The following is a 26,989-nucleotide window of genomic DNA, read 5'->3' as shown; positions in this document are numbered from 1 at the left end:
AAATGAGCTAAAAAGAAACAGAATCTATTATATTTAAAAATATAGTTTTTGGTTTTTTACATCTAAATGTTAAATCCTCTTTTAAAATGTCTTTACTAGACATTGAAAAAACCACAAGGACAGAACAGGGTTTTCCATGACTCTTTATGTATAAAAACACTGTACACAGTTTGGACACAACAGTAGCATTTTTTAGGGATATATACTATTATTATATAATTTGAATGAACTGTGAAATATATACTGTAAAAGTGTTTAGAGCCTGTCTGAAAAATCCAGTACTGGTCGTTGCCACTAATTATCATGACAGTAATTTCTCATGTTAAAGAAAAGATGATGATATGAAATGATTTTCATCATCATCATCATCATCATCATCTTCATCATCAGCATCAGCATCAGCAGCAGCAGGAACCTGATTATGACAACAAGGGAGTGATAACCAATACCAACAGCACATCTTCTCAAATGTAAACATTTTTTTGGAATTGATGGAAGCTGATGAAGGCGAATATGAGCGAATAGGAAATCCAAACAATAATATACCTTAAACTGCTGGGAACTGTAGCTTGATTGTGTTTGTTTTACCCAACCGATGAGATGAAACAGGTGCGTTTACTTGTTGTTTGTGAGTAAAATTGATCTTCCAGCAGGTGTAATCAGGACTATATGAACTCTGTCTTGTCCTGGCTTTGGAGCAAGATCAATAAGCTACCTTGAAACACATGAGAGTCGTACTTTTTTTTACCAATATTAGGGGGATGATAAAAAAATAGGACAACTACAGTTAGAGCTTAAAACATTCACATCATAGTTGTATCATATTGGTAATAAACTGATCTCAATGTATGCACATGCTTGATATACATTCTGTACAAAATAATCAATATATAACAACATAGACATTGACATGAATGAATACTGTTTGCCATTCTTTTCCATCACTGTAAATCATTTCATTTTACAACCCCCACACACAGAAGAAGGAAGAATTCATCCGTTCCTTTTGGTTACTTTTCATTAGAATGACGAGTGTTGGGGGAAGGCTGAGCACACACAGGCTTCTGCAGGTCACCATGCTACAACTGTCAATCACTTATCAACCAACAATTTCTCTCCCATATGAAGTGGGCTGGGGATAATATATTTCCAGATTCAGGCCTTCTCACAGAAAGAAATTTTAAAATTTCTTTTAGAAACTACAAAGCAGAATGTCAATGTCTCCCCTTCTTGTCTCTGACACTGTATAAAACATACACGGGCTAATTGTTTTCTGACATCTACCAGAAAATGATGCAACACATTGACTGTGGTTCAGTCTGCTTAGCTAACCTGTCAAGGACTAAGAGTAATACATCTTCATACTGTGTTATTCAGGCACCAGCCCACAGCCCACAGTTGCAATGAATTTTTTGAGATATCTTGTTAACACCCGGGTGGATGTCGCATTTCTGCTTTTGGACAGGTTGGTGTTTAATATTTGGAGTGTGACACGTTCCAGGTCTGGATGAGGACGCCAACACGCCAAGTGCTGAAAACTGCAGTTCCCTGAGTAGCCACTTTAGGCAGTTGGTCCTCCATTTTGTGCATCAATCACTACTATTTAACTTAAAAAAACACTGCTAGTCATCAACAGCAGCACTGGAGATGGAAAACTAGAGGGATTTAAAGGTTACTGATCAGTGTGTTAACACATTTGGCAGGGGTATAAATGAATATTTTAATGCAGAGGTCCTGGATAGAGGATAAACACAGACGTAGTGGATTCAGGGTGTAAAGGGAGCACTCATAACCATAAGTCATAACCATCACCGACTGACAGATTAAAGCACTTTGGTCAACACTTGTTGTTTTGAAATGTGCTCTATGAATAAACTGGCTTGACTAAATTGCAAAACTATGTTCAAAAGGAAACGGAAATTAAAGCACCCTTCCACTTCTTCAATTAATTGCTTCAGTGGTGAAATCCTCAGTGCCTATTCACTCTTTATAAAACCTTTAGATGAAGTCCACCCTATAAAACCTGAAAGCTGGACTTAGACCACCAATCTAATGCTTGATCCTTTAGCACTATGTCACTCCGAGTGTGGAAGGGCCCCACCAAAAGCCTCAAATGAAGGTCTGTAGTAGATTCTTAAACAGCAAGTCTAGCACTTTGTGATCAGAGGTTCACACTTAATAACACAATATATGATGGCACTCAATCATCATGTATCATCAGGGAGTGTGCTGAGGGATTTGAATTGCTGAGAATGGGGGTGATTTCCATTGCACGTCACTATAAAAGCCTCAGGTGGTCATCAGCTTTAGCACTTCTAACACTTTCAGGTTATTCTTTAGCTGTAGACACACCGGCTTCCTGTCCTGCAACTCTTATGATATAACGCCCTCTAGTGGCAATATACATGAAGCATGTCTTAAAAATGAACTGCAGTATTTGTCATTCAACACAGAGAGCCACATCAGTGCAGAACAATCTGCCTCCCCTCCACTCTGTGACACAGGCACTGACATCAGCACTAAGCTGTCCAATCACCCGCATTTCCTGTTCCAGGAGGATGCCCATATATGTTCATTTGTCAGTTTTTGACAAGGCATACCTTGGCAAGTACATTAACTCTATAATACACTACAGCCACATTCACTATAGCAGGGGTCATTTTTCTTTCCTGCAACTTCTCATTAGGCCTGAAGGCAAAAAACATTGTTTACCAGCCTGCTCTGATACTATACAATAAATAAATGGTTCTAACCAGAGCACTGTACACACCACTGTTTTGACAATAGATATGTGCAAATGTTTCACTGGTGTCTTTGGATGGCCAAGACCTTAAGACACATCTGTTGCTGTCATAAACACAAATCATCAGGGGTAACAGACCTGCTGCATAGGAGACATATTGTTGTGACATAGCAGGAAAAGCTCACAAGAGACAATAACACATTACCAATGTGCACAAACTGGCCCACCCAAATGAAATGTGTTGGATGTTTCACTTTCACCTGTGTTTTTCCTGCTATGACAGAGTAACATGTGTGCTGTGAAAAAGGGTCGACTGTATTCCAGAGCAAACAAGAGTGAGCTGTGGACTGAACGTCTACGGGGCCGGCAGGCGGCTGTGGACCAGAGAGCTTGTGTCGCTGATGCAGCTGAGGCTGAGAGCAGTCAGGGCCGATGGAATCTAAGTAAGAAAAAAGACAAATATATAAATATATATATGGACTTTAGTTAGGAGTCAAAAATGTACATTTAAAAAAAGTATCCAGAAATGATAGAGAGTTAATAAATCAAAAAGCTTTTAACATAAGGCTAGACATTACTAATGAATTTCTCAACAGCAATACAAATACAAAGATCTGAGAGACTGAACCTGAACTCGATTATGGCTCAGTGCCTGAGGCTAATGAACTGCGGCTGGTCTATGTGTATATCATGGCTTTAATGTAGACAGTGGAATGGCTTTACGGGACAGAATAATAGAAACACAGATCAATGTGAGCTAATAAACAGCAGGATTTACAGTGATAAATCACTAATGAAGCGTTAGTCAGGTTAAATGGTGGAGGCCATCGACCGCCCGTGTACCTGGTGAACTGTTTGCTGTCTTCATGAACCTCCATCTCCCGGCTCTTAAATTCATTCAGCTCTTTACGGATCGCAGCCTGTGGGGTGGGGGTGGGAAACACACAACAATCTAAGTATGACCACTCCACTCTCAACATTCATAGTTCATTCACCTCTGATGGTTTCATTTCTCAGCCTGAGAACTTCAGTATGATTTAAAATTAGAATGTGGCTGCTAAAAACAAACAAGACTATTTATCTATAACTATATAGTGGTATTCTGAGAGAGTTGAGTGTTAAGGATTCAGGGGCGCAAACGGCTGTGGATTCTGTTTTTTATATGTTTAGTATGTTCTGAACATCAGCAGCAGAGGGCAGATTTGGCACAGAAACTGCCATTCAGGCATTCATTGACCATCGGAAAGTTCAGTAATTCTGGCTGTTAGTTCATTTCTAGGACAAAAGGTGTCAATTTCCTAGTTTAAAAAAACATGCATTTCAAACTCACTGGAGAGTTTTGCCTTTTTTGACTAAGCTCCATTGTGTAAACAGTAAAACATAAGTAATGGTGTGCTAAGTTTGTTTTGGAAGTACATAAAGAGCCTGCACAGGGCCCTGACCCCAATCCCATCCAACACCTTTGGGATGAACTGGAACACTGAGTGTGAGCCAGGCAGCATCACTGCCTGCTTCTCAAAATGCTATTATTGCTGCAAAATCTGCCAAATTCTAGGTTGCACAATCTTTTGCAAAAACTAATCTGTGACACTGTCTGTGTGGAAAGCAGAGGCTGTTTGTAGGAACACATTATTACCCATTAGAGAAACAGTTAAGATGACAACACAATAAAAGGAAACTAATGTCATGCAATTAAAATTTTACAATGCATGTATTAACAGTAATACCTTGTCAGCAGGAGTGAGCCGCGTCCAGGGTTTGTCCGCCCGTCGGTCGTAATCCTTGGCGTCTGTTACCTCCACATACTCATTAAAACGCAGGATCCTTCGAGCAATGAGCTCTGCCACTGTTGGCCTCACACTCAGCTACACACACAGAGGGACGGAGAAGGAGGGAGAGAGACATTAATGTATTGCAGTCTACTTTTATGACCAAATAAAACATCCGGCTTTTTAGCTGACACATCTCAGTTCCAGCTGCGTCCACTAGATGGGCTGATTTCTCCGCATGAAGCATCTCCAACCATGACTTATTAGGAGGAGCATAACATATCAGCAGCTAAATATAGCTTTTCTGTTCTCCCCTGTGTGTGTGTCAGTTGGTGGTGTTTACTGTACCTTTCTCGAGAGCCTTCTTTTAATCTCTTGCTTGGCTTCTTGCTCCTCAGCTTCATTCTTTTCTGCATTTAGAGAAGCAGTAGAGTCAATTTTACACACCCCATGTCTGCAACAAGCCTCTGTGTATATCTACGAGATGTGATTTCCCATATCAAAGCATGCCCACGACTATGTAGATGTGTGAATTATATTATATATATATATATATATATATATATATATATAAAGAAGCAAAAGGGAAAATTACTTCATCATCAGTTAAAACTTCATGTATGCATTTATGTGCATTATCAAAACTCACAGCCACTTTTGAACTCCTTGACCTGCAGTGGTTCCATCACGGATTGAAATACAACACGTCAGGGATTTGTGGCACAGAAACTAGTCCTCCTAACTCTGTGAAGCTACTTTTTTACATGTGCATTTGATTTTGGGGTGAACTGCCCCTTTATACAGAGAAAACAAGCTGCTCGAATTACTTGTGGCCTACATTTGAAATAATAATAATAACATTAACAATAATAATTCCAAAAAGCCTCTTAAAGTGAAGTAAGAGTGAAATACAAAGCTGGCACAAAAACAAAACAAGCTTCAACAAGTTCTGCTTGGTCTCAAGACAAACAATGTTACTGTCTGCTCAAAAGAATGTATTTATGTTGTTATCAGAACTAGTGTGTATGTAACACTAACTGACCTGAGCTAACATTTATCACTGTGGTACACTCTGACCAAAGCAAACAGTTAAAGCCAATGTTGCCAAGCCCTTCACAGTATCACAGATCTCAGACCTCATGAGCAGTAACTCATAATTAAGACGGGCATATCGGTGTCATCCATCTGATTAATGAGACACACAAGGCCATATCTGATGATCTGAATGTGGCAGCAGCACACTCCCACTGGAACACAACAATGCCACCTGTGCTCAGACTGACACCTTGTCATCTCACATCATTGTGGCCAGAAAATGACAAGGGCCAAGTTAATGAATATAATGATGAGCATAAAAATAGTGCCACTGCACCATGCCTCAGGTTTAACAGTGTTCTTCAGAAACTTACGCTTGAGGATGTTTCTCTGTTCCAGCTCCTCTGTGGTGGGTCTTTGGCTCAGACGCCTAAAAAGAGAAAAATATACTCACACAACTTTCTAGAAGGAATAGATAGGAATTCATTTCTAAGTTTCACTGGCTTACACAAAGTGAAAAAAAAACTAATTATCACAGGAACATTTGTAATTTTTACACCTTTTATTGTAGATAATCCAAAGACAGTTTGCCACCAGCCTCTCTGTCTCATCTGGCAGACAGGGCCAAACTTCAGCACAGATTTTTACTGTGCATCATTTGTACCAGAACACCACCCACAAATACACCAAAAAAGAATTAACAATCTCTGTTATTACTCCACAGCGATGCCAACTCTGTGAAAAAAGTAACACCTACCTACGTTTTCACAGCATGCTTTGTGTGCGTACCTGACTAGTTTGCTGCCTATCTGCTGGCGTAGCTCATGTCTTTCTGTCTCAGAGCTCCGTGGCAGAATGTTTTTCTCCTCCAGCTCTTTCTTGCTTGGTCGATTCCCCAGCTTAATGTTCAGGGTGTCTCGTCGGCGGATTTTGATGGCCAGAGAGCCTGAAACAGACAGGAAGTTATTTCAGTTTTAGCTAGCATTTGTGACACACATCAGATTTTCCTGTGAATCTCCAATGTTAATATACGCATATTGCAAAATGAATGCCATACTGTTGGAGTATTCGTCGTCCTCCTCCTCCTCTTCATCCTCGTCTCGATACAGAATTGGTCCGTCCGAGTCAGAGTCACTGGTTTGGCTGTCTCTTGGCCTGTCTGGGATCACTGTCACCTCAGCCTGCTCTGTTTTCACACTGAGGCCCTGTGGTTTTTCTGATTGGCCCTCTGTGGTCCTGTAAGACACAATAACAAGAAAGCATAAGCACACACCACCAAATGTTTTTGCTCACATTTTATTTAACTCACAGTAGGACTACTGTACTCTGAGATACAGAGAAGGAGAATATAATGTAAGGGATGACATGTCATGACTAGATTTTTACCTTGGGCTGTTCTCGACAACACCCTCCGTTTCTCCTTTCTTTCTTCTATCTTCTCCCTTTCCTTCTGTCCTTCCCTGTTTCTCCCCCTGTGAGCCACTGCCCATCTCTCCATTTGTGAAGGAGGTGTCCTCTGTAGCAGTGTTGATATGCGGAGACTGGACTGTGGCTTCAGGAGTGTCCTCACCTGGGGCATTTGGAGCTGATTTCGACTCTGAACCAGGTTGAGAAGCAGCCTGAGTACCCTCTGTCTCATTGCCCGAGGCTTTAGATGACAGAGGCTTGGTGTCTGAGGACAGGAGAGAGGGCTTTAACTCCCCTGACTGGCTAGGAGTCTCTGTGGAGGCTTTCTGAGGTAAGGAGGAAGAGGTGGGAGTGTCTGATTTGCGGTTGATCCTTGTGTCTGTCCCATTAGTCTCTGCTGCAGCACTGCTTTCTTTAGATGTGCGAGACCGAGGTGTGGTGGTGGAGGTGGGGTTGGCTTTTGTTGTGCATCCCGTTTTTTTTGGATGAGAGGATTTGGCTGAAAATGAACGAGAATAAGCAAATATAAAAGGATTAGACATACAGCTTGGAAATCTCTTTTCTTTCTTCTTTCTGAAGGTATTTTTAAAATGTTTACAAATGCTAAGATACTGACTGAGGAAGGTTTTCAGGTGTTTGAAATGTCTTTGTTAAGCCGCTATGGACTTCCCATGGTATGGCAGTGGCAGTGCAAGTCTTCCTCACTGTCCACACTTAGGAGGGCATGTACAGGCCTGCATGGCCACCTCTCTGATGCTGATCTCACCCAGTGTGTTTTAGATTTGTCAGTATGTAGTTCGTGTCCAAAGCACATACACTCTGGATGAGCTGCTGGATGGTACGTTTATGGTTTATGTTACCGCTATGTATATACATACCCACTGGGTATGTACACATAAGCATTTTAGATGAATGATAAGCTGAGTTAAGTTTGGTGGAAAAGTGCGTAACAGGTTCTGATGGCTGGGTAAACCTTTGTGTATTACTGAGCCCCAGTTGTGATCAATCTGTGTGTGTGCCACTCACTTTTGTCAAACACACACACAATGGTGGAAGGGCAGGGTGTGAATCATGCCAAATCATCATGCATTCAAAACTACAAGCTCATTTTTTAGCTACATGAGGTGTTTTCAAGTTTGAAAGAAATCTTCACTTCTGCTTTCTCGGAAATCACCTTGCTGTTACTGAACTCAGTTGACTGGAAATCCCTTCTCATGGGGAATAGGCACTACCAAAAGGGAGAAATGTAGAAACTCTGTTTGGTAGCCACTTCATAAAAACGTCACTTGACTATGTGTGTTTGTACGTAAAGGCCAAGACTTGTCCATGCAGGGAAGCAGGCAGGCAGGCAGGCAGGCAATAATAATAATGATGACAGGCCAGGCTGGTTTCAACCCCCCTATCTGAACTTACCAATCGCACGACTAGTGGTGTTAGTGTTCCGTGGGTTAGCTTTAGCTTGAGAGGATGAACCACCCTTGACTGTGGGTTTAGCTGTCTTTTTAGCCCCCAAAGTACCATCTTTGTGCCTTGTTGTGGCTGTGCTGCCACCAGCAGATTTAGAAGAGGTGGGGAGAGTGGCACTTTGTTTTTTAGCTTGAACATCTCGAGGTCGAACCTGGTTTGTCCGAGCAACGGGTTTAGTATCACTCTTCTCTGAGCAGATACGAGGAAGCAGGAAGGAAGAAGTGAAGAATTTACAGGTTAAATAGAAACTGAAGGTGATGAAGAGTGCTCATCTGTACATATATGCAGACAAGCAGAGACTGAGAAGATACTGAAAGATAATGTTGTCTTTAGCTGAGTATGATAAACAAGCCCTGTATGTGTTTTCCATAAGATTAACCTTCACAAGCTGATGGTGTGCGTGCTTGCTTGCTGTATTTGCAGTGTTTGTTACCTGTGCCTTTGTGATTATTGACAAAAGAATAAACAAATGGCTCAAAGTTCAATACTAACAGGATTGGGATTATAATAGCATAACACTTAGGCGGCATCAGATATAAGAACAGTGGCCTGTCTCCCCGAGGGAGAGGAGGGAGGCATTAGGAGTAGACACTGCCCTGTTCAGACTGACCCAATACCTACTGCAGGCTGGTTTAATGGGAATATCTATTCGAACACATTAGACCCACTCATAGATCCCACAGAGAGTTCAATGCCAACCAGAAAACTGCAGCAGACACAAATGCATTCCATGGCTGAGGGGAAAGGGCTTCAAAGCATCTAAAAAAAGCTGCAACATTTCGTTCTAGCATATAAAAATGGAACTGCCAATGGGCTGTAAAAGTCCCACATTCCTGAGTTTCAGCACTTTGCTGAAAAAAACCCCATACTGATTGACATATTCAGTCAAAAATCTAGAAGCTGCTTTAACATTATTTATACTAGCCTGAATATATTTCTACAGGGGTTCTCTTTGCTCTCATCATAGATGCCTTCAATGTGAGAGTTCTGACGTTAGTAGAGGGGATGTGTATGTTGTCAGAGATCATACAAATGGAGATTTGTTTATGCCAGGAAGAGGAGGCTTGTCTGATGGCCTGTGGATATAAATTGTTCCTGAGTCTCGTGGATTATGATTTCACACTCCTACACCATCTCTACGTTTGTAAGAGTATGAACAGACTGTGTAGTGTCCCTGGTGATTGTGAACACTCTTATTGACTCTGCTGTGGTAGATGTCCTTTAATGATGAAAGTGCTGTTTCCAAAATTGATTGCTGTTTCTCTGACCAGACCCTGATGGTATTGGCACAGTGCTGTTAATTGCAGATGTTTACGAGAATTCCGGTTGCCATTTCAAACGTCCTAAGCCTTCTCAGAAGGTACAAACATTGGTAAGATTTCTTGATGAGTTCAAAGTGAATTCGAAGGTATTTAGCCAGCATCTCCTCCTCCTCATTAGTCTGACAACAAGCCCTTGAGTACAGCATAATTGCAGATATGGCTGCTGCTTGGGGGAAAACATATTTGTATATGACTGTAAAGTGTTGTACCACTCAGATTCAACCCAATGAAAGCCCTAAACCTCACTAAGACTGCTAAAACATTATACACATATAACAAAAATTGACAGACCCAGTTACCTGTTTTGTCATCGGTGCTGCCTGGCGCTGTGGCCTGCTCCTTCAACGAGGTTTCTGAAGACTCAATGTCGACTTTTACCTCTTCTGATGACAAACTGGATGTGGCATGGCCATTCAGATTTCCACTGCTAACTGTTTCATCTGGAAGAGATAAAACATGCCACTGTTTAGTAAACATTTCTTTCAGAATGGATGCTGTATTGTCAGGGTAAGCATTTCCTATGTTATCTGCTTATTTCCCAAAACCCTGACCTTTGTGAAAGTGACAATCGAACAAACCTTGGTCAGGGATGAGAACTCCTTTCCTGATGAGCTCCTCCCTTGTTTGTCTGGTGGAAATTTTTCTCTCCAGAACTGAAAAAGAGATGAGATCAAGTCAATGGTCTTTTTTTTTAGGCTTTTAGCTATGGTTCACAGGAGTCCACAGAGATGCTCACACAACAGCCATGTTCCTCTGCTTATTGAGAAACCTAACTGCAATCCAAGCCCTTCAACACATATTAAGACGCAGTTGAGGAACTAACTAAATTCTGTCAATCTGTTGCAACCCAACTTCTAGTTTTTTCTCTCTCAATCCTCTAGAGATCTGAATCACAAGAAATCAATGCAGCACGCTCACAATGAGTTACAGACCAGATCCCAAGTTAGAATGAAAAATAAGGGAACAGATTGTTTTTTGATTAATGTACAACATACATACAAATTGGATTGAATAAAGATAAACATTAAAATATGAAATTACGTTTAATGCCCACAATTGGTTTCACTTCCAAATATATATAATTACAAACATATTTCTATACATTACCATTAATGCAGTGAACAATTGCAGGAAACTATAACAATGCAAACAAACAAATGCTGTAAGATAAGGTCTATTTCCAAACAGGTTCTCTTTTTTCTTAAAATTTTCTTGGACCTTGCCTGAAACCAAGTTGAAGGGCATGGAGAAACAAAGACAACACCCAAATACATGATAAGAGACAGCCAGACAGCCAAGCACAAAAATAGTCTCTGGTTTTTGTATTTACCTCTGTCCCTTCTTATTTCTTTGCCAACACTTTAGCAATGAATCAGTGACAGCTACAAACAAGCTGTCCACTCTTTTCCTTTAAAAGCTGTTCTGGAAGCAACACTGCTCCTGTTCACACTTTAAAGTTCCACACAACCCCCCCCCCCACCCCCCCAAAAAAAAAAAGCAAGCCATGATGTTGTCCAGACACTTGATCGAGGAGAGGAAATCAGAAGCCACACATCAGCTTGTTCATACAGTGTCATTCAACGTGCACACAGCTGCACATCCTACCTGTGGTAAGATCCTGGAATCTGTCGCTGGTCTTCTTCTTCCTCCACTTCCAGGGTTTGAACAATTTCCCCAGTGATGACAGCTTGCCTCGCTGCTGCCGTGATGCAGGGGCATTCTGGGTATTGCTGGTGCTGTCCACCACCACATCACAGCTGGCCAGAGATGATGATTTCTCCAGTCCATCAACTAGAAGACACAAAGTGAGAGAATCAGCTCTGCAGTGTGATACATGATTTATTTTAACCACTGTAGCTTTTTTTCTTGGAAAGTACTGCAAAGATTTATCTCAATCTCAGAAGGTGAAGACCCCTCTTTAGTTGAACTGCTCACTGCTCTCAGACATATGCACTCGTCTGACCTCCTTCCTTCAGGTCACCGCTACCCGATGCTCAAAACAAGAGACAGAGCACTCAACACTCTTTTATTTGTGTAGCACCTGAAAACGGGCTCTTTTATTATAATTGACTCACACACCTGGACTTCTTCAATAGTTAACTAACTGTACAATCTTTGCTGTGCGTATGTTTTTGTGAGCATCTCGGTGAGATCCTTGTCCTTCCCCAGCTCCTCCTTTTCTGGTTAAAGACTAGACGTGCCATGAACCTTCTGGAATAGAGCGGTGTGTATGTATGTTTAAGTGCATGTGTGTAGGAAAGAGAGGAGGTGTGTGAATGTTTAGACTGCAGAATCCTTTCTGACTGTATGCATGCATGGATCAAGTGTTTATAATTCCTTACACACGAGTTTTAAAATTTGAGCCCTTAAAGTTAACGTAAGCTGAATTCTGCATCTTTAAAGATTTTGCTTGATTTAGCTGAACTGGTCTAGTCACAGTGTTCTTCTTTCTTACCTTCCTTTCATTCTAAAGATGGGCATTAAAATATGAAGGTCTATGGGGATTGTCTGACTTCTGTAGTCTCTGTGTACATTTGAGGAACAGCCCTTTTTGCTGACAGAGTAACTCTGACTGTAAGATGGTGGATTATGCAACAATCCCGACAGGCAGCAGATGTTGAGTAGATCCTTACAACCATTTACTGAAACTACTGTGCTGACTGTCATTTGTGTTCTCAGGCAAAACTCTTTTAAAAGAGGATGAGGTGTGTGTAAGCTGACCTACTCCCATCTCACCCTATATACAGTATATATATATATATATATATATATATATATATATTTGAATGTCTGACAGATTTGACAGTTACACCGTTTACAACAGCACATGCAGTCTGTCACACATCTAACCTGATGAGCCAAGATGGCCTGATGATCCAGTACATTTACTGAAAAGGCTTCATTTATTTCTACAATGGCACAAAGACTATTGTGAAATGAAAAGAATTCAGTCAGACTCCAAACTACATTTAAAAGTCATCTGAAATATTTTTTTTATTAAGCATATTTGGCAGCACAAATCCATATCCTAGCCTTCAGCTCAATTGAAAACAATCCATACCCTGCTGTTGTCTGGCTGCCGCCCGCACTGACAGAATGTTGATGTCGATAATACATGTTGACGGCCATCTGTTACTCAATACTGATGGACATGATCTGAAAGTGATGATCAGAAACTGTCTGCGTTTCTGCTGAAGGATCAATGCACTCTTTATTTGTTCATTTCTCACTGTGACAGTGAATCCTTTTCCTGTTATTAAAGAATACAGCGTAAAATCCCAGTATGGCCGTATTATTGCTCCTGATCTTTCTTTTTTTTTGGTCTCACCTTACAACAGAACAGCATGTACATTCACAACATGACAATTAAAAGCGCAAAAAAACAAAAGCAAAGACATGGAAAAGTGCAGTGCAGAGCCCTATGTATGCTCTCCCTAGACACCAATTTAGCTCATACACACACACAGACACACATCCACACACACTCATTTCCTGTTCCTGTGTTGATATCAAATCACAACAATAGGTGCATTTCAGCAGCTGCTCTGTACCACTAATGATGGGAAAACTGGTAACCGCGATTATCATCGCCATTAGTCCGACTATCAAACCTCCAATGGAAACGCAACAGGGACAATGGACAGAGACGAGTGAAAGAAAGAGAATCCGTGGAGGTGAAGGCAACAATGGCTTCTTGGAAGTTTAGTGAAAACAGGAATAAAGCGAGATAATTAGTTCAAAAGACCCATTTCATCAGTTTCAAACACATAAAGGTATCAGTTCTAAAAAGTCAGAGCGAGACAGATTTCTCATTTTAGATTCTCTTCTTTATGGAAACAGAACAATTATGAATGGCTACATCAAGAAAAGATTCATACATGTCAGGAAATCAGTTTGACCCACACAGGATATGTGTAAAACTAAACAAATGATTACTTTTAGATGTTAAAACAACATTAGATTAGAATGGGTTAGATTACAGAAAAGATGGCTGTTTGGGTTAAAACAGACCAAATCATTTCATTTCACCCGCCATGTTTGGGTAAGAAGTCCCAATCTTATTACTCATTTTAATTTCTCCTGGTTCAGACAAATTTCTTTTTTTAGTATTTATACTGTATGTTATAATTTAGATTCTTACAGACTGCTGATGGGGAGATACAGATATACACAGATATGTGTTCGTCCCTGGCAAAGGGAGTGACCACTATCAGCAAACAGACAACTTCGGTATGACAATCTGCAGATATATAAATGGGTAAATGTTACTTTCAAGCACACAACAATGACTCAAGCCTTTTAACCCCAACAATATGGTTTTAATCCACCTCAGAGATGTAACAACTGCTGACTCAACTCCCATAATTCCAGTCTGGATTTCACACAGAGGCATTTTATTTTGAAACCAACGGCTTGCGATGTCATGCTAGAAGTGTGAGTCAGAATTTAGCAGTTGAGGAAAAGGGTGGGATAATCAAAAACACAACTCGAGACATCTCAGTGAAGTAATCCTGGTCAAAATGTGTTTAGTGCTCAACATAATATGACAAATATTGCCAGGTACAATATTAAAGCAAAGCAAGAAATGTACTGTGACGCAGCCACCAAGTTTTTTTCAGATGTTATAGCAGGAACATGTGTTGAGGAGGAGGGGAAAGGGAGAGGCTTCCTTCCTTCACTTCAACTCACTGAGGAGGGAAGAAGCAGGCGAGGAAGAGGGTTGGGGGGGGGGGTTACCCAAAAAAAGACAAAAGAGAGGAAAATATGAAAAACGATGGGCAAAGGTGGACATCGGACCAGGGCAAAAGAAAGTGTGGGAAAATCACAGGCAGGAAAGATGAAGAAGGCAACAGGAAGGTGTTGGACGAGAGTGGAGGGAGGGGCGACGCTGGGCATTAGTTGCAGTTTTAACACTTGGCTCATTTCTTCCAAATCTCTCTCCAACACAGGCCGGGGAGGCACAGTACAGCATAACTCATGATCCTCACAGGACCCAGCAGCTCAGAATAAGTTAAGATTAACAGGACAAAAAAGAAATCAGACCGGAAACTGCAGCTTGACTGTTTTGTACATTCTTATGACCTTTCAAAAAGACCCTGACTGAAACACTTCCTTTTCTCCTTGTAGTACAATATTTTCGGCATTATTACAATAAGACTTAATGCAGAGCATATAGATCATTACTGTGGCCTCGAGTTCATATTTATGTTGGCTCAACGTGCGACGAAACACTTTTAGTGGAAACGCTGACAGTGTCACATAAAAGTCCAGTTTTTCCCCGAGACCCTCTTCCTGAACCTCACTGCCTTAAAGCTCTCCTATAAAAATGTACATAATGTGACTTTTATGGTTCATGCACACAGCCAAATTATGTCTGTATCCTTGCTTTGTGGACTGACTGCTAATAACATGAATACTGTTGGTGACATTGTCAATATTTCCTGAAAATTTGTGTGTAAGTTTTTCAATGGCTGCTTTTTTCACGTGATGATTAATCAGCATCTACATGCGTTTAGCTTCCTCAAACAAAAAGGTTTCTGTCCTCTGTCATCACAGATATGTGTGCCCCCCCCCCCCCCCCCCCCAAAAAAAAAAAAAAAAAGCAGACGTGACAGGGAGTAAACAAAAGAAGGACAGAATCTGACAGATCTTGGTGTAACTGGTGTGACCCAGGCTATCTACCGGTCACTACCTTGTTCTCCCTACCTCGTCAGCTGTCTGTCACACGTCTCATGTCTTTCTGTCCTGTGTGCACTAGCTGTCACATTTGCAGTGGGCTGTAAATTAGCCATTCTTCTCTGACTCATATTTGTGTAATATTACCATCATTCTACTGACATTAGACAGGTGGGAAAGTTCAACAAAATTCACAGCAACCAATAAAGATTTTTATGATTCATCTAACTCATTTTAGTTACACATTTATAAAAACTGTAAGGCAGTTTCAATGAGTGACAGAGTGCGGCGGTTCATTATGAAACTGTGGCAGAAAAAATCAGATTATGATGCATCATAGGTGCCACTATCCTTAAAAAAATGTAAGGTACTACAGCTGAGTTGCCTCACTGAGTCAGTGTGTCTACTGGGAAAGTTTGCTGCAGATGTAAATTATGTTTACCCAAGAACATAATGTTTTCTTAAACATACAGTAATCAGGTTTTAATGGATAAGTAAACAGCGACAGAAAATGGTGTGCCGTAGGTTTTGAAGCACTAATTCAACTAAAAACAACCTGTTTGTTGTTGATCAAAACTACACTGATCAAAAGATGACAAAAGCACGTAGAACTAAAATTAATAACACATATAGTAATCTATAATAGCAAATAATCATTAGTTTAAGTCACATGCAGGTAAAATCCAATTCTTCAGCTTTGCATTGCTCCAACCTTTATGACACTTGATGAAATTTCCTGTGTAGAAGTCACAGAACTGGGCAGGCCCACTTGTTGACTGACTGATGCCGTCCTGCTTAATAAGCTATAATAAGCAGTGAATTAAATGCTCATGTAGTCCTGCCCTGTGAGCTCATGTAGAAACACAGACATGTTGAACTAATCTTCAGTCCTCCAGTTGTCAAACTCGTTGCTAAACACACAGAAGTCTTCATTTACAGGGTGGCAACAACACAGCTCTGTGGTTACTCTAATGCTGGCTGTTTGACTAGTTTCACAACAGCTGGTTAACAGAACCAGCGATAAATTTAGAAACGATCACACTGAATGTTAGTGATGCAATAAATAATTAAAAAAACAAATCTAGTTAGCTAACTAACCATTAGCATAAAAGTCTTTATCGTGGCGCTTTGTTCGCGTTAATCTGTGTCGAAGTCCGTCAAAAATGTTAAAGAATGAAGAATGAGCAGACTTCCTGAATAAAGATAGCGGATTGTGTGTGACAGAGAGAAGAGGAAAGGAGACTGCACGTACACACACACACACTCACCGCTCGCAGACTGAGATACGGCGGACACGGCGGTCTGACCCATATTCAGATTGAGCTCCGGGTCCGGACCGGGCCCCCGAACCCGAGATCACGGCTTTCTATCCCCGCATGTATCCAGACAGCGGCCGCCGAGTGAGCTCATTTCAGTAGAAAAGTTTCACGCCGTGATGGCAGTGTCGCTGGAAACTTGGTTCACACACACACACACACACACACACTCACACACTGTGACTGGCTCGTTACTACGTAGTAACTTCCCCTCCCACCGCCTTCTCCTCCTCCACCTCCTCCTCCTTCTGTGAGCAGCTGAAAAATGCTTCTGATTCCTCGATGCAGATTAGAGGCGCTGCTGGGGTTAAAGGGGGGAGGACCCTGACACCCTGAGCCACAAGTTTACACACGGCTCATTAAAACGAAGGCACTGCGCTTAATCTGAGGAGCAGTATAAACAAGTGCAGCTACTCTGGTATTCCACTGAATCTGTAAAAAAATGTTAGTTAACTTTGAGCGCGTCTAAACTAAAATTAAACAACACAAAGTGAAGAAACAAGGGAAGAACAGAACATTATGCCCGTCTACTCAAGTTAGCATGCTAACAGCTAGCCACGCCGATCAGTAAACTGCTGTAAGGTGATGAGTCCTCCGAAGGTCCTGAAGTTTGGACCTCGTAGGTTGCACCAGCGGTTACTAAATGAGACCATCTAGTCTGTGGAGGACTTCCTGTTTATCGGGATGTGCTGGTCCTGTCGCAACCTGGAGTGGACATTTATCATTGAACGTATATAAAGATAGACGACATGACAGCTCCCCAGAAATGAGGTCTTGATTGCCCCCTGGTGGCTGGCTGCAGTATAGGTCATAAACCCCACCTGGAAAAGACATGGCACCAACCACAAACTCAAAGAACTCCTCAAACAAATTCTCAAAGATGGTTCATGGTTTGTTGGCTAGTTTTTGTTGTGCTAAGTGAAGTGCTTTTTTTTCATTACATTCACATGCAATACATTTTTGTAGGCTAAAACAGCGAGGTCATTTCCATTCAGAAGCTTAATCAGTTCTGGGATAGGCTGCAAACAATCTCATGCATCCTTCATTGCCAAAAACACAACAAAGGATGCATTTCTTGGCCACATTTGAAGGAACTCTTAACATTGGGAAACCTTGTCATGTTGACCTGATGTGACCTGTCAACAAATGCATGAAGAATGCAGCCAGTTGAGATATGGCTAATATAACATCTATAGCTCCTAGCGTTAGTTCATCCTGAGAGAAACAGGAAGTAGAAAGTAGCACACATTTAAATATCAGTGCAATCACTGTGTTATGTCAATATATGATGTGGTAAACGGTGCATGGTGAAAAGTTGCATCACCCCATGGGTCTGTGCTAGGCTGAAATAGTCACTAATTACACATGTGCATATTGCACAGCACTTTGTTATAAAAAGTGGTGTCAGTGTTTCAGAGCTGTTTGACACAAATAACAGTGCCCTCTTCTGGAGTATGGTGCTACAGCTTTATACACATGGCTCCTATATGTACTCTATGTATTTGTGTGCAGTTTACGGCCATAGTATACTTCACTACTTTTTCCACCACTGTACAATAACTGTTAGATAGGAAAACTAAACCAGTACATTTGTCAGTCATAGACAGCGCTATCTGTGGTGCAGACCTGTTTCTGTTTGGATATCACAGAGATCCAGAAATAGGCCCCACAGATAACAGTAGGATGATTGCTGCTGAAGTTAAGATGCATGGTGTAAGCTATTGACGTGACCCTAGCTGATTACAGTTTGTTTCCATTAACGCAGTTTACAGTTGTAAACTGCGTTAATGGAAGCTAATCCTTAATATTGAAGCAAAATGTTGCTTGTATTGTTTAATATTTAACATTCAATACAACTTACAGTCAATACGCTATTGAATTGCCTAGAATCTCTAGCTTATACTAAGGCTAATTACATTATCCAAAGGTAATTGGAGCCAGGAGTTAGCAAATCTGGGGTCCAATCAATCAATGAAATGTGAAAATGTAGTTTTATCAGAACTACTTAACATTTAGTGATTGTTAGTATCTGCATATTAATCAGGTTACACCTATGGGATGATGTCAGAGTGGGTATTTGCTGAGAGAAGATCGCTCGCCCTAACCCTTTCACCACAGGAAAAAAAACAAAACCAGGTCATTTTAAAGCAGTTTTTTTTTGTTTTAATTTGTTTAATGATTTATTTACAGTTCACGCACCAGGACCGTTTTATTTTGCCATTTTGGCTTGAATACAATCCACTGAACGATATTCGCAGGACCAGACAATATATTTAGCTCCAAAATGGAAAATGAGCTTACAGGGTCTGGACAGTGTCTGTGGCTCAGGAGGAGGGCTAGGACAGCATGCTCTGGCCTATAGGCAATTTATTAGGACAAAAAATGAAGATGAGAGTGAACCCTGAACCCAACTTTAATTTAATTTAAAGGAAAGCAAAAATAAATAATTAAAAATGATTCAAGGTTTGGCACCATGGCCTTCATGGCATTCGATAGGAAGATAGAGAAGGAAAACTCTGTGTGTGTGCACACATGTGAGAGAGGGAGAGACAGAGTGCTTTAGTCGTCATCACTGTCAACAGAGTGTCAGTAGAAAGCTTGCAGAGCATGGCTTGACAGAATTGAGCGTCAGCACACACACACACATACGTTTGTATGGCTAGCTTTGTGAGGACATGTGTTGACATAATGCATTCCAAAGCCCCTACCTCTGACCACCAACCCTCTTAACCTTAACCTAATTCCATAACCAAACCAGTCATTACCAAATGACTCATGAAGCTCAGACAAGGTGTGGAATGAGAAAAGGCATCAAAATGCTCACGCTTTCCAGCCTGTACTTTCACCAAGTCAAATGGGTCCACATAGGGATAGTTTTACAAACAAACACGCACATAGTAACATGCAAATCAAACTGGTCTGAGCTGGAAGTGACTTCTAATTAAGGCCAAGACTGCCATCTAGTGTAACAGACAGTAAATCTACTGACTTCAAGCTTACTAAGACAAAAGTTAAAGGTTTATTTTTTATGTACGGCTTATGATTTTAAAACAGAACTTATTCTTGCTACTAAATGTTGGCAGAGGGAAAATAGCCCAACCACAACACAGCAGCGCACTCAGATTTAGTCATTAAGGCAAAGGTGTCTGTATTATTGTAAATGTCATCCTAACCCTGCTCAAAAAAAACCTCAAGATTTTTGTGCTTGTGCTGCTACATCCACCTCTGAATCCAGTTTTGTTAGCAGTATACGGCACAACAATGCTATTCAAGACCAATAAGCTTGGGAGATGCCAAGATGAGTGCAGTCTTGTGGAACAGTCGTTAGTGAATAAGATGGAAGTGGATAATTGAACAGGAAGGAAGTTAGGTGGGAGGATAAAGACAGAACAGTAGAATGGAAGTACTTAGAGAGGTTAACAGAGGAACATGACTATGTTAGCATTGACTGGGAAGTAATATCATTTACTCTGTGAATGGATTCTCCTGAATTCATTGGAGGCAACATGTGTTAAGGGACAGAGGGAAACACTGTAGTAATGCACAGGAAAAGGCCTGAGTGCACAGTGAAAAGAATGTGATCACAGATTCACCCGACATGACCCAGCCAAGCATAAATACTGCATCACAAAGAGTTGATATATTACTGAGGGGATACAACACTTTGTATATTGCCTGTTGATGCTTACAGGCTCTCCACTCTGTTGTTTCAGTTGTTGTGTTGTTGTGTATTCTTGCATGTCTGTTTGATATCAGGTTACTAACTCGAGATGTTTCAGTTTGAAAAGCTCTTTGGTCGCCGCATGGCCTTGAAATGTTGACTGTGTTTTGATTCATTTGTCTGAAACTGAACACAGAATGAGAAAACCCCTTTTTCATCTGGGTTATGTACTTTCAAGCTCTGCATTTAAAGACCTGTTATGTACTGTAGTATGAAGCAAGTGGTGCTTCTCTTTATGAAGTGTTTTTTTAGTCGTTTAACAATTTGCCATTGACAAAGATTGTTTTGCTGTTCAACCCATCCTAACTTCCATTTGCATGTTGGCTTTTTAGCCCCTTTGCTGTCAGTCCCGCCTTGAACAAACTGTGTGAGAGACCTGATTATTGACATGGAAACGTGTTACCCTTCAACCCGGAGAGCATTCTGGATTTGCTCTAAAGTCATTAATAGATTTTCCGTACCAAATTATTTCAATTCCTACAAACTTCTGAACAAATGTAGGCTCCCACGGGATATAGTTGAGATCAATCTGATGCTTTTACTGTAAATCTATGCAAATCCTAAACAAATATCTCTGGAAGTATTTTCAAAGTCAAGAGGACTTTTGTAGTACAATTTGTAGGTCAAGGTATCCGTTTTTAGGAAGTGGGACCTGTTTGCTCTGACACTAAATAACGGAGATCAACTGAGGGAGTCTGACCTTATCATTGACTAGAACAGCAAAATGAAAGACGGGAGCAGTGAAGGAAGAGAGGGGCCCAAAAGGAAGGAAGAGAGTCATCAAATATTAAGCAGTAGCCTCAGCAGAACAAGGGATAATAATTGTTTAAGTGCTACGTTTCAGAGGCCTTTCTCCTTTCCCCTTTATTTATTTATTAAATCCTGCCAGGCTATGGTCTGATTGTAATGTCATAGCCAGAGCCAAAGAAAAGTAACTTACATACATAAATGGTTGAAGGAAGAGAAGTTGCACCCATGCATGTTCTGTGTCATGCACTAACCTTTTTAAAGTCAGGGAACTGGACAGCTCTGTACTGAGATCATGATTCAGACTGCAAACTGTCATAACAGTCAAGTGTGACTCAGCAAGGGAAAAAGCTTTGTGATACAAGTAGACCTAACTGAGTCAGGAGGAGCTGTAGCTGTGCATAGAACCAGTAGAAATTTGATCAGTTTTGCAGTTATTATTGGTTTCAAATGAGTGTTTCTGAAATTTACCAACCATTTATATAAAGTTCACTGTCATTTGCACATTTTGCATTCAGATGTGCAGATATATTTAACTAGCTTGGTGTCATTACATCATTAGTGTGTGTAAATGAAGAGTCTTTAGTTTTCCTTCATGTTGACTGTAAACAGAACGATGCATTTCACATCAACCAACAGTCCTGTGCTAGTCCAGTCAGGTGACAGAAACAGACACATACTCATCTGTATATGAGCTGAGGACAGTTCAGAAGAACTAAGCATAAGAAGAAGAGCCCACTGCAATGCAGAGTCATGCACTGCTGACCACTTATGATGGGAATGATAAGCTTTAGGTAAGAGTCACATGCAGAACATATATTTTCTTAGTTGCAAGGTATCCCAGTATTAATCCAGAGTATTTAGTCACACCCTTCACATATGTCACAAATGATTGTTTGATTAAGTCTGTTTCTGTTGCTCTTTTTCACCAGAAAGGGTTTATGGTGTTTTAAAGTTTCAGTATGATTACCTGTAGCCACCAAATATAAATCATAGCTTTTATTGCTTGTTAAATTTCTCTGACAGTAAATCACAATTTTTGTGGCCTTTGCTGCTGATAATCACAAAATTATCAACATCAACATTTGGTTGTTTTGTTCCTGCACATGATACCACACAAACACAACTTTTTGCTCATAGAAACACCGTACACCTAGTAGAATAACCTGATAATGCAACAACACAGGAGTGGTTACTGTCATATCTCTTCCTCCTCCCGTCTGCCCTGCAGCTCCTGTGAAACCTGATCTCCTGTTTGTTGTATATTCTGTTTGGCACAACCCATAAGCCGGCATCACTGCTAAAATGTTGCCTGTATAAATCAATAATTGACATCCTGCCAGACGAGCATCCAGAGAGGTTAAGAGAAAGTGAGCTTAGGAGAGAACCAGAAAGCGAGACAGAAAAGGAGAGCATACGCTACCCTGCGGTCCTTAATAATAATAATAACCTCAGAATAAGGGCCTCAGTGGCAGGATAATGCAACACATAAAGACATGAACGGCGCATGAAATGAGATTGTAAGTGAACACTAAATGGAGAGAGAGCAGCCATCATACATTTCTACACTTTCAGAATGTTAACTATATAAGGTCATATCTGCACAGATTTACCCAGAGAGCCGCTGTCAATTACAAAAACAGCTGTCCTGAGCACGTTGGCCATGTTTTCTCAGCGGTGTTGTGCAGCTGTTAGTCAGGACATTATTGCTCTTGTGGATGCTTGGTGGTTTGTATTAGAGTGCCACTGGTTGATGATGGTTGCTTTGGCCACTGTCCAGCAAGCTTTTACTGTGCTCTGCTTTTAGTAGAGTGTGGCTCAAAAGTATTTGTCTCATGCATTAATCCCAGGTTTACAGGTACCATATGCAGTGAATGTAAACAGATTCAACTGCCAAGACAACTTGTTGTCCCAAATGATAATGATGTCAATGAATCATTACAGTAGCATGAGGATATCTTTATTAAAAATACAAGTGATTAATTTTGCAGTACCTGTTAAACAAGAAGATCAACCTGTCAGTCTGCAAGTATGCATGTAGGTTTAAAACAGCTAAGACCAATCCTTACTTACATCACATATGCATATGCATGCGTGCACACTCACAGATGCTGCTTTGCCTTGCAAAACATTGTTCCACAAAATCACAACAGCAATCATTTGCTGTGTGCCCATTCAGTTCTCAGCTCTGTCAGCACAGACGAAAGACACACACGCACTAAGAGGAGTGTGTAAAAGTAGATACACGTTGCTGTAAAGCTCCAGGGATCATCTATAACTCTAAATTTCTGCTTTAATATATTGACAGATGGCAGCAGTAGGGGCTTCAGCTAATAAACACTGTGATATGTTTTGACAACCTCTGCAAACAGTAATTAAACTATATTAGATAACATGAGCCTGATTTAGCCTGCCTGCCTGCCTCCTCTGGGTTGACTGTGACACCAACCATTATACCAATGAACCACTGTCATTTAGTCTAACACACCCAAGATGGCTACTAGCCAAGACAGGAATTATTACTATTAATACATTTTATTTCCACTGTGAGAACATGTTGCTTTATCCTAATCATATACAACTATACACACACATAACAGAAGTTTCAGCAGCAAATCTGGCCCTCACAGCAGAATTAGCATCTTTAATATTGCATGCACACTGAAGTTACTTAAATTTTTAACTTTAGATTCCAAAACAAGAGGAGGAAGGAGTACTAGAAAAACCCGCTCCAGTCAGAAGCCTTCCACCCTGCTGTATGATCTCTGACAACAGTAAGAACGCTCATATCTGTACTATGTAGCTCATGTTTTAACACGCTCAAAAGCTCCAGTACTGAGTCATATCCAAATTTAATTGCACTATATTTTTGATTTGTAAACAGAGTGCACTGTTACAAGGCAGACTACTCAAACTTAGGATTTATAGCACCGATGTACCCTGGCTGATAGGATAAGAAGAATTTCCATATGTTTTGATGTCTTACAGCTTATAGCACACATAAAAGTCAACGAGACACTGGACACAAGCACAAGGACACAGGAGGAAGTATCTTATTATATGAGCAGGAAACTCACCGTCATGTTCCATGACTTGACCCAGGGAATATTATCAGCCGTGTGAGTTGATCCTTGCCTCTTCCCGACACACAACCTCTCTGCCTCCCTCCTTCCCCCTTTGACTCCCCCTCCTCCCTTCCTCTCTGTGTCTCTTCTTCTCCTCCTATTCGCTCTCCCCCTCCCTCTCTCTGTCTCTCTCTCTACTTCCCTCCTTCATCACTCCTCCGTCCCTCTTTGGCTCCCTCCCCCCCTCTCTCTCTCCACTTTCTGCTGTCCTCTCTTGCCCCTCCTCCTTTCAGCATCCCCTGCTCCAGTAAAGAGCATTAAAAGTTAATGTTTGTTTCCATCTCAGGTCCATGTTTCCCCCTCCCTTCTGCATCTCTCGTCCTCTGTTTATCTCCATCTGCCTGCCTGTCAAGTGTTTCCCTCCTTCTTCTGGCTGCTGAGTCTGGCTCCCATGTCTCATCCATCCTCTTTTTTTTTCCACTGTGCTGAAGTCCTACAGTGACGCAGGAAGAGAGAGAAAAGGCAAGGACGAAGGTACAGGAAGAGAAAAGGGAAATGTCTTTTATGAGCAGGAGGTAGGGTGCAGGTTCACAGTTTTTCTTTGTTTCATTTCTTAATGTTTTTATCTTCATGCTTGGACTGAACAGACCTCACATAGGGTAGTTATAGGAATTTGAGGTTTACTTTATTTATTATTCTGTATTTTTATCGCTCAATTGATCAATGTTATAAGTGAACATTATCATCATAGATAAGGGTGTCAGCCACACTCATGCATAGGTTCAGAGGGCGGTTGTCACCCATTTACACAGCTGATCACCAATACTTGGCTTCAGATTCAGTTTAATGAGATGATGAAGATCGAATTTGAGAAAAGTTTCTGTGTATGTGTTGTGTTTTCAGGTCAAAGTGTGTGTGGAGCTCAGTCACTTGATCTGGCCCCACTGACACTGGCGTGAAAGGGGCATGTAATTTCACAAAGTTTCATTAACAGTAACCCTTATTGTTACCATGTAAAATGTGTTATTGTGTCACAATACACCTGCAGACCATTGTATTAAAGTAACTGCACAATGACCAAAAAACCCCAAACATGTACCACCAGCAACACTCACTATGTAAAATCAATATACACAGACAGAAAGGAATCAAAGAAGCAGACAGAAAGTGTAGAGGACACACACTAAGAGGCTGACAGATGGCTGTGTCACAAACACTTCCTCAAGTGCCTTGAAGAGCCAATCATCGTGGTAAATATGTCATCTGTATGCTAGTGAAGGTTTAATGCTGGATTTCTTGGCTCGCTGTATAGCTCCCAACAAATCATGATTGGTATTGCATTCTGGCCTTTAGATGCACATGTGTGTGTGTGTGTGTGTGTGTGTAATCCCCTTTGACAATACAATTCAACCTGTGAAAAAGAGAAGAGTGGAGGACATTATAAATACTGCACCGATGGACTGTATATGTGTGTATGTGTGCACTGAGAAAGACATAATGTTGACTTTTGACTACAGCTATATGCCCAGCTGTCATCAGTCAATGTAATGTGTGCTCAGTTTTCCTGTTTTATTCTGTTTCTTGTCGGTTAATCCTCTAAAACCAAAAAAAGCCGTTATTTTTGCTCCACTTCCTCTCGATTAACTCTCTGCATGATTATTATGTTTCCATTACGCACAAATATACTCTCATAGTACAGTATGTACACAGCATTAGAGGCCCTGAAGTGATATTAACATCCTGTTCATTTGCTGATGCTGAGGCATTTCAACAAACATTAATCGAGTTAAAGGCTTATTAAGTAACCACACTGAGTTACTAATAGACAGATGGAGCAAATTGGAGTAAGTGAGACTTTGACTTTTGGTGCAGTCCAATGGAAACTGCTCACAACGAGCGAGAACAACAACTGGGTCATCAACTCCCAACAACACCCACCCACACAAAACACACACACACACACACACACTCCGCAAGCGAAAGAAACGAATCCTCACCAGGTCAATTGTTGTTTTAAAAGACATACAGGCTTATACCTTTTTTCTCACCATTAAATGTGAGAGCAACACATATAGTGTGAGAGAATAGGAGAGAGTCTGCTTTTGAAAGCATTAAAATATAAGCTATAAAAGAAGACTGGTGAGAGTCCAGGGGAAAGAAAATTATATATATATATATATGTATATACGGTACATTGCACATAACTACCAAGACAACACACAGCTGTGTGCCATCAAACAATCAGCATAATTATTGGGTTATTATCACCTATTGTTTGCTTACTGGTGTAATCATAGGCAACCATTTAAAACAATAGAACAACAGGTTCCATTAGTACCTGCCTTTTAGAACAACACACAATCATCAGACTTCATTGTTATAACTAAACAATGACCACCCGCCACAGTGAACATTTGTTAAGAAAATGTCTGGTCACAGGACAGTCAACTGACCTTTGCCTCTGCAGGACGGCTAAGTGACTTCAATGTATGGGGTGTATACTAAAATGATATATGTTTTTTTTTCTTGTGGAGAAAATACTCTTCCTGTAGCTGTAGCTTCTTCCCGTGGCCCTCTGAAGGCAAGGACAATGTCAGACAGCAGTCAGCATATGTTAGCATTCTCATTTTTAATGGAAATGTTGAGGTTAACCTTGAAGCATCATCTAGTGTCAGCACTTTTAGCATCCTTCACTCACTCTTATAGTGATCATATATGTGG

At 40.8% G+C, this 26,989-nt stretch overlaps 1 protein-coding gene across 3 annotated transcripts; it reads right to left on the bottom strand.

The window, feature by feature from the left end:
• Positions 1-746: 746 nt before the first annotated feature.
• On the bottom strand, positions 747-24,308 carry phactr2 (phosphatase and actin regulator 2). 3 transcript variants are annotated; one of them, XM_028422619.1, is made up of 13 exons: positions 24,281-24,308; positions 11,349-11,534; positions 10,322-10,396; positions 10,043-10,183; positions 8,368-8,610; positions 6,934-7,453; positions 6,605-6,783; positions 6,337-6,493; positions 5,922-5,977; positions 4,861-4,922; positions 4,471-4,608; positions 3,587-3,663; positions 747-3,182 (listed from the first exon to the last, which is right to left on the bottom strand). In XM_028422619.1, exons 1-13 carry the CDS (start codon positions 24,291-24,293, stop codon positions 3,167-3,169), a joined length of 1,863 nt encoding a protein of 620 aa, XP_028278420.1. In that variant the 5' UTR covers positions 24,294-24,308; the 3' UTR covers positions 747-3,166. The 3 variants fall into 3 exon arrangements, with proteins under 3 accessions (XP_028278420.1, XP_028278419.1, XP_028278421.1); XM_028422618.1 differs by lacking the exon at positions 24,281-24,308 and adding an exon at positions 16,688-16,941; XM_028422620.1 differs by lacking the exons at positions 8,368-8,610; positions 24,281-24,308 and adding an exon at positions 16,688-16,940.
• Positions 24,309-26,989: the final 2,681 nt, after the last annotated feature.

Source organism: Parambassis ranga, chromosome 15, assembly GCF_900634625.1.
Source record: "Parambassis ranga chromosome 15, fParRan2.1, whole genome shotgun sequence".
NCBI lineage: Eukaryota > Metazoa > Chordata > Actinopteri > Ambassidae > Parambassis > Parambassis ranga.
This window is presented reverse-complemented; position numbering and strand designations above follow the sequence as displayed.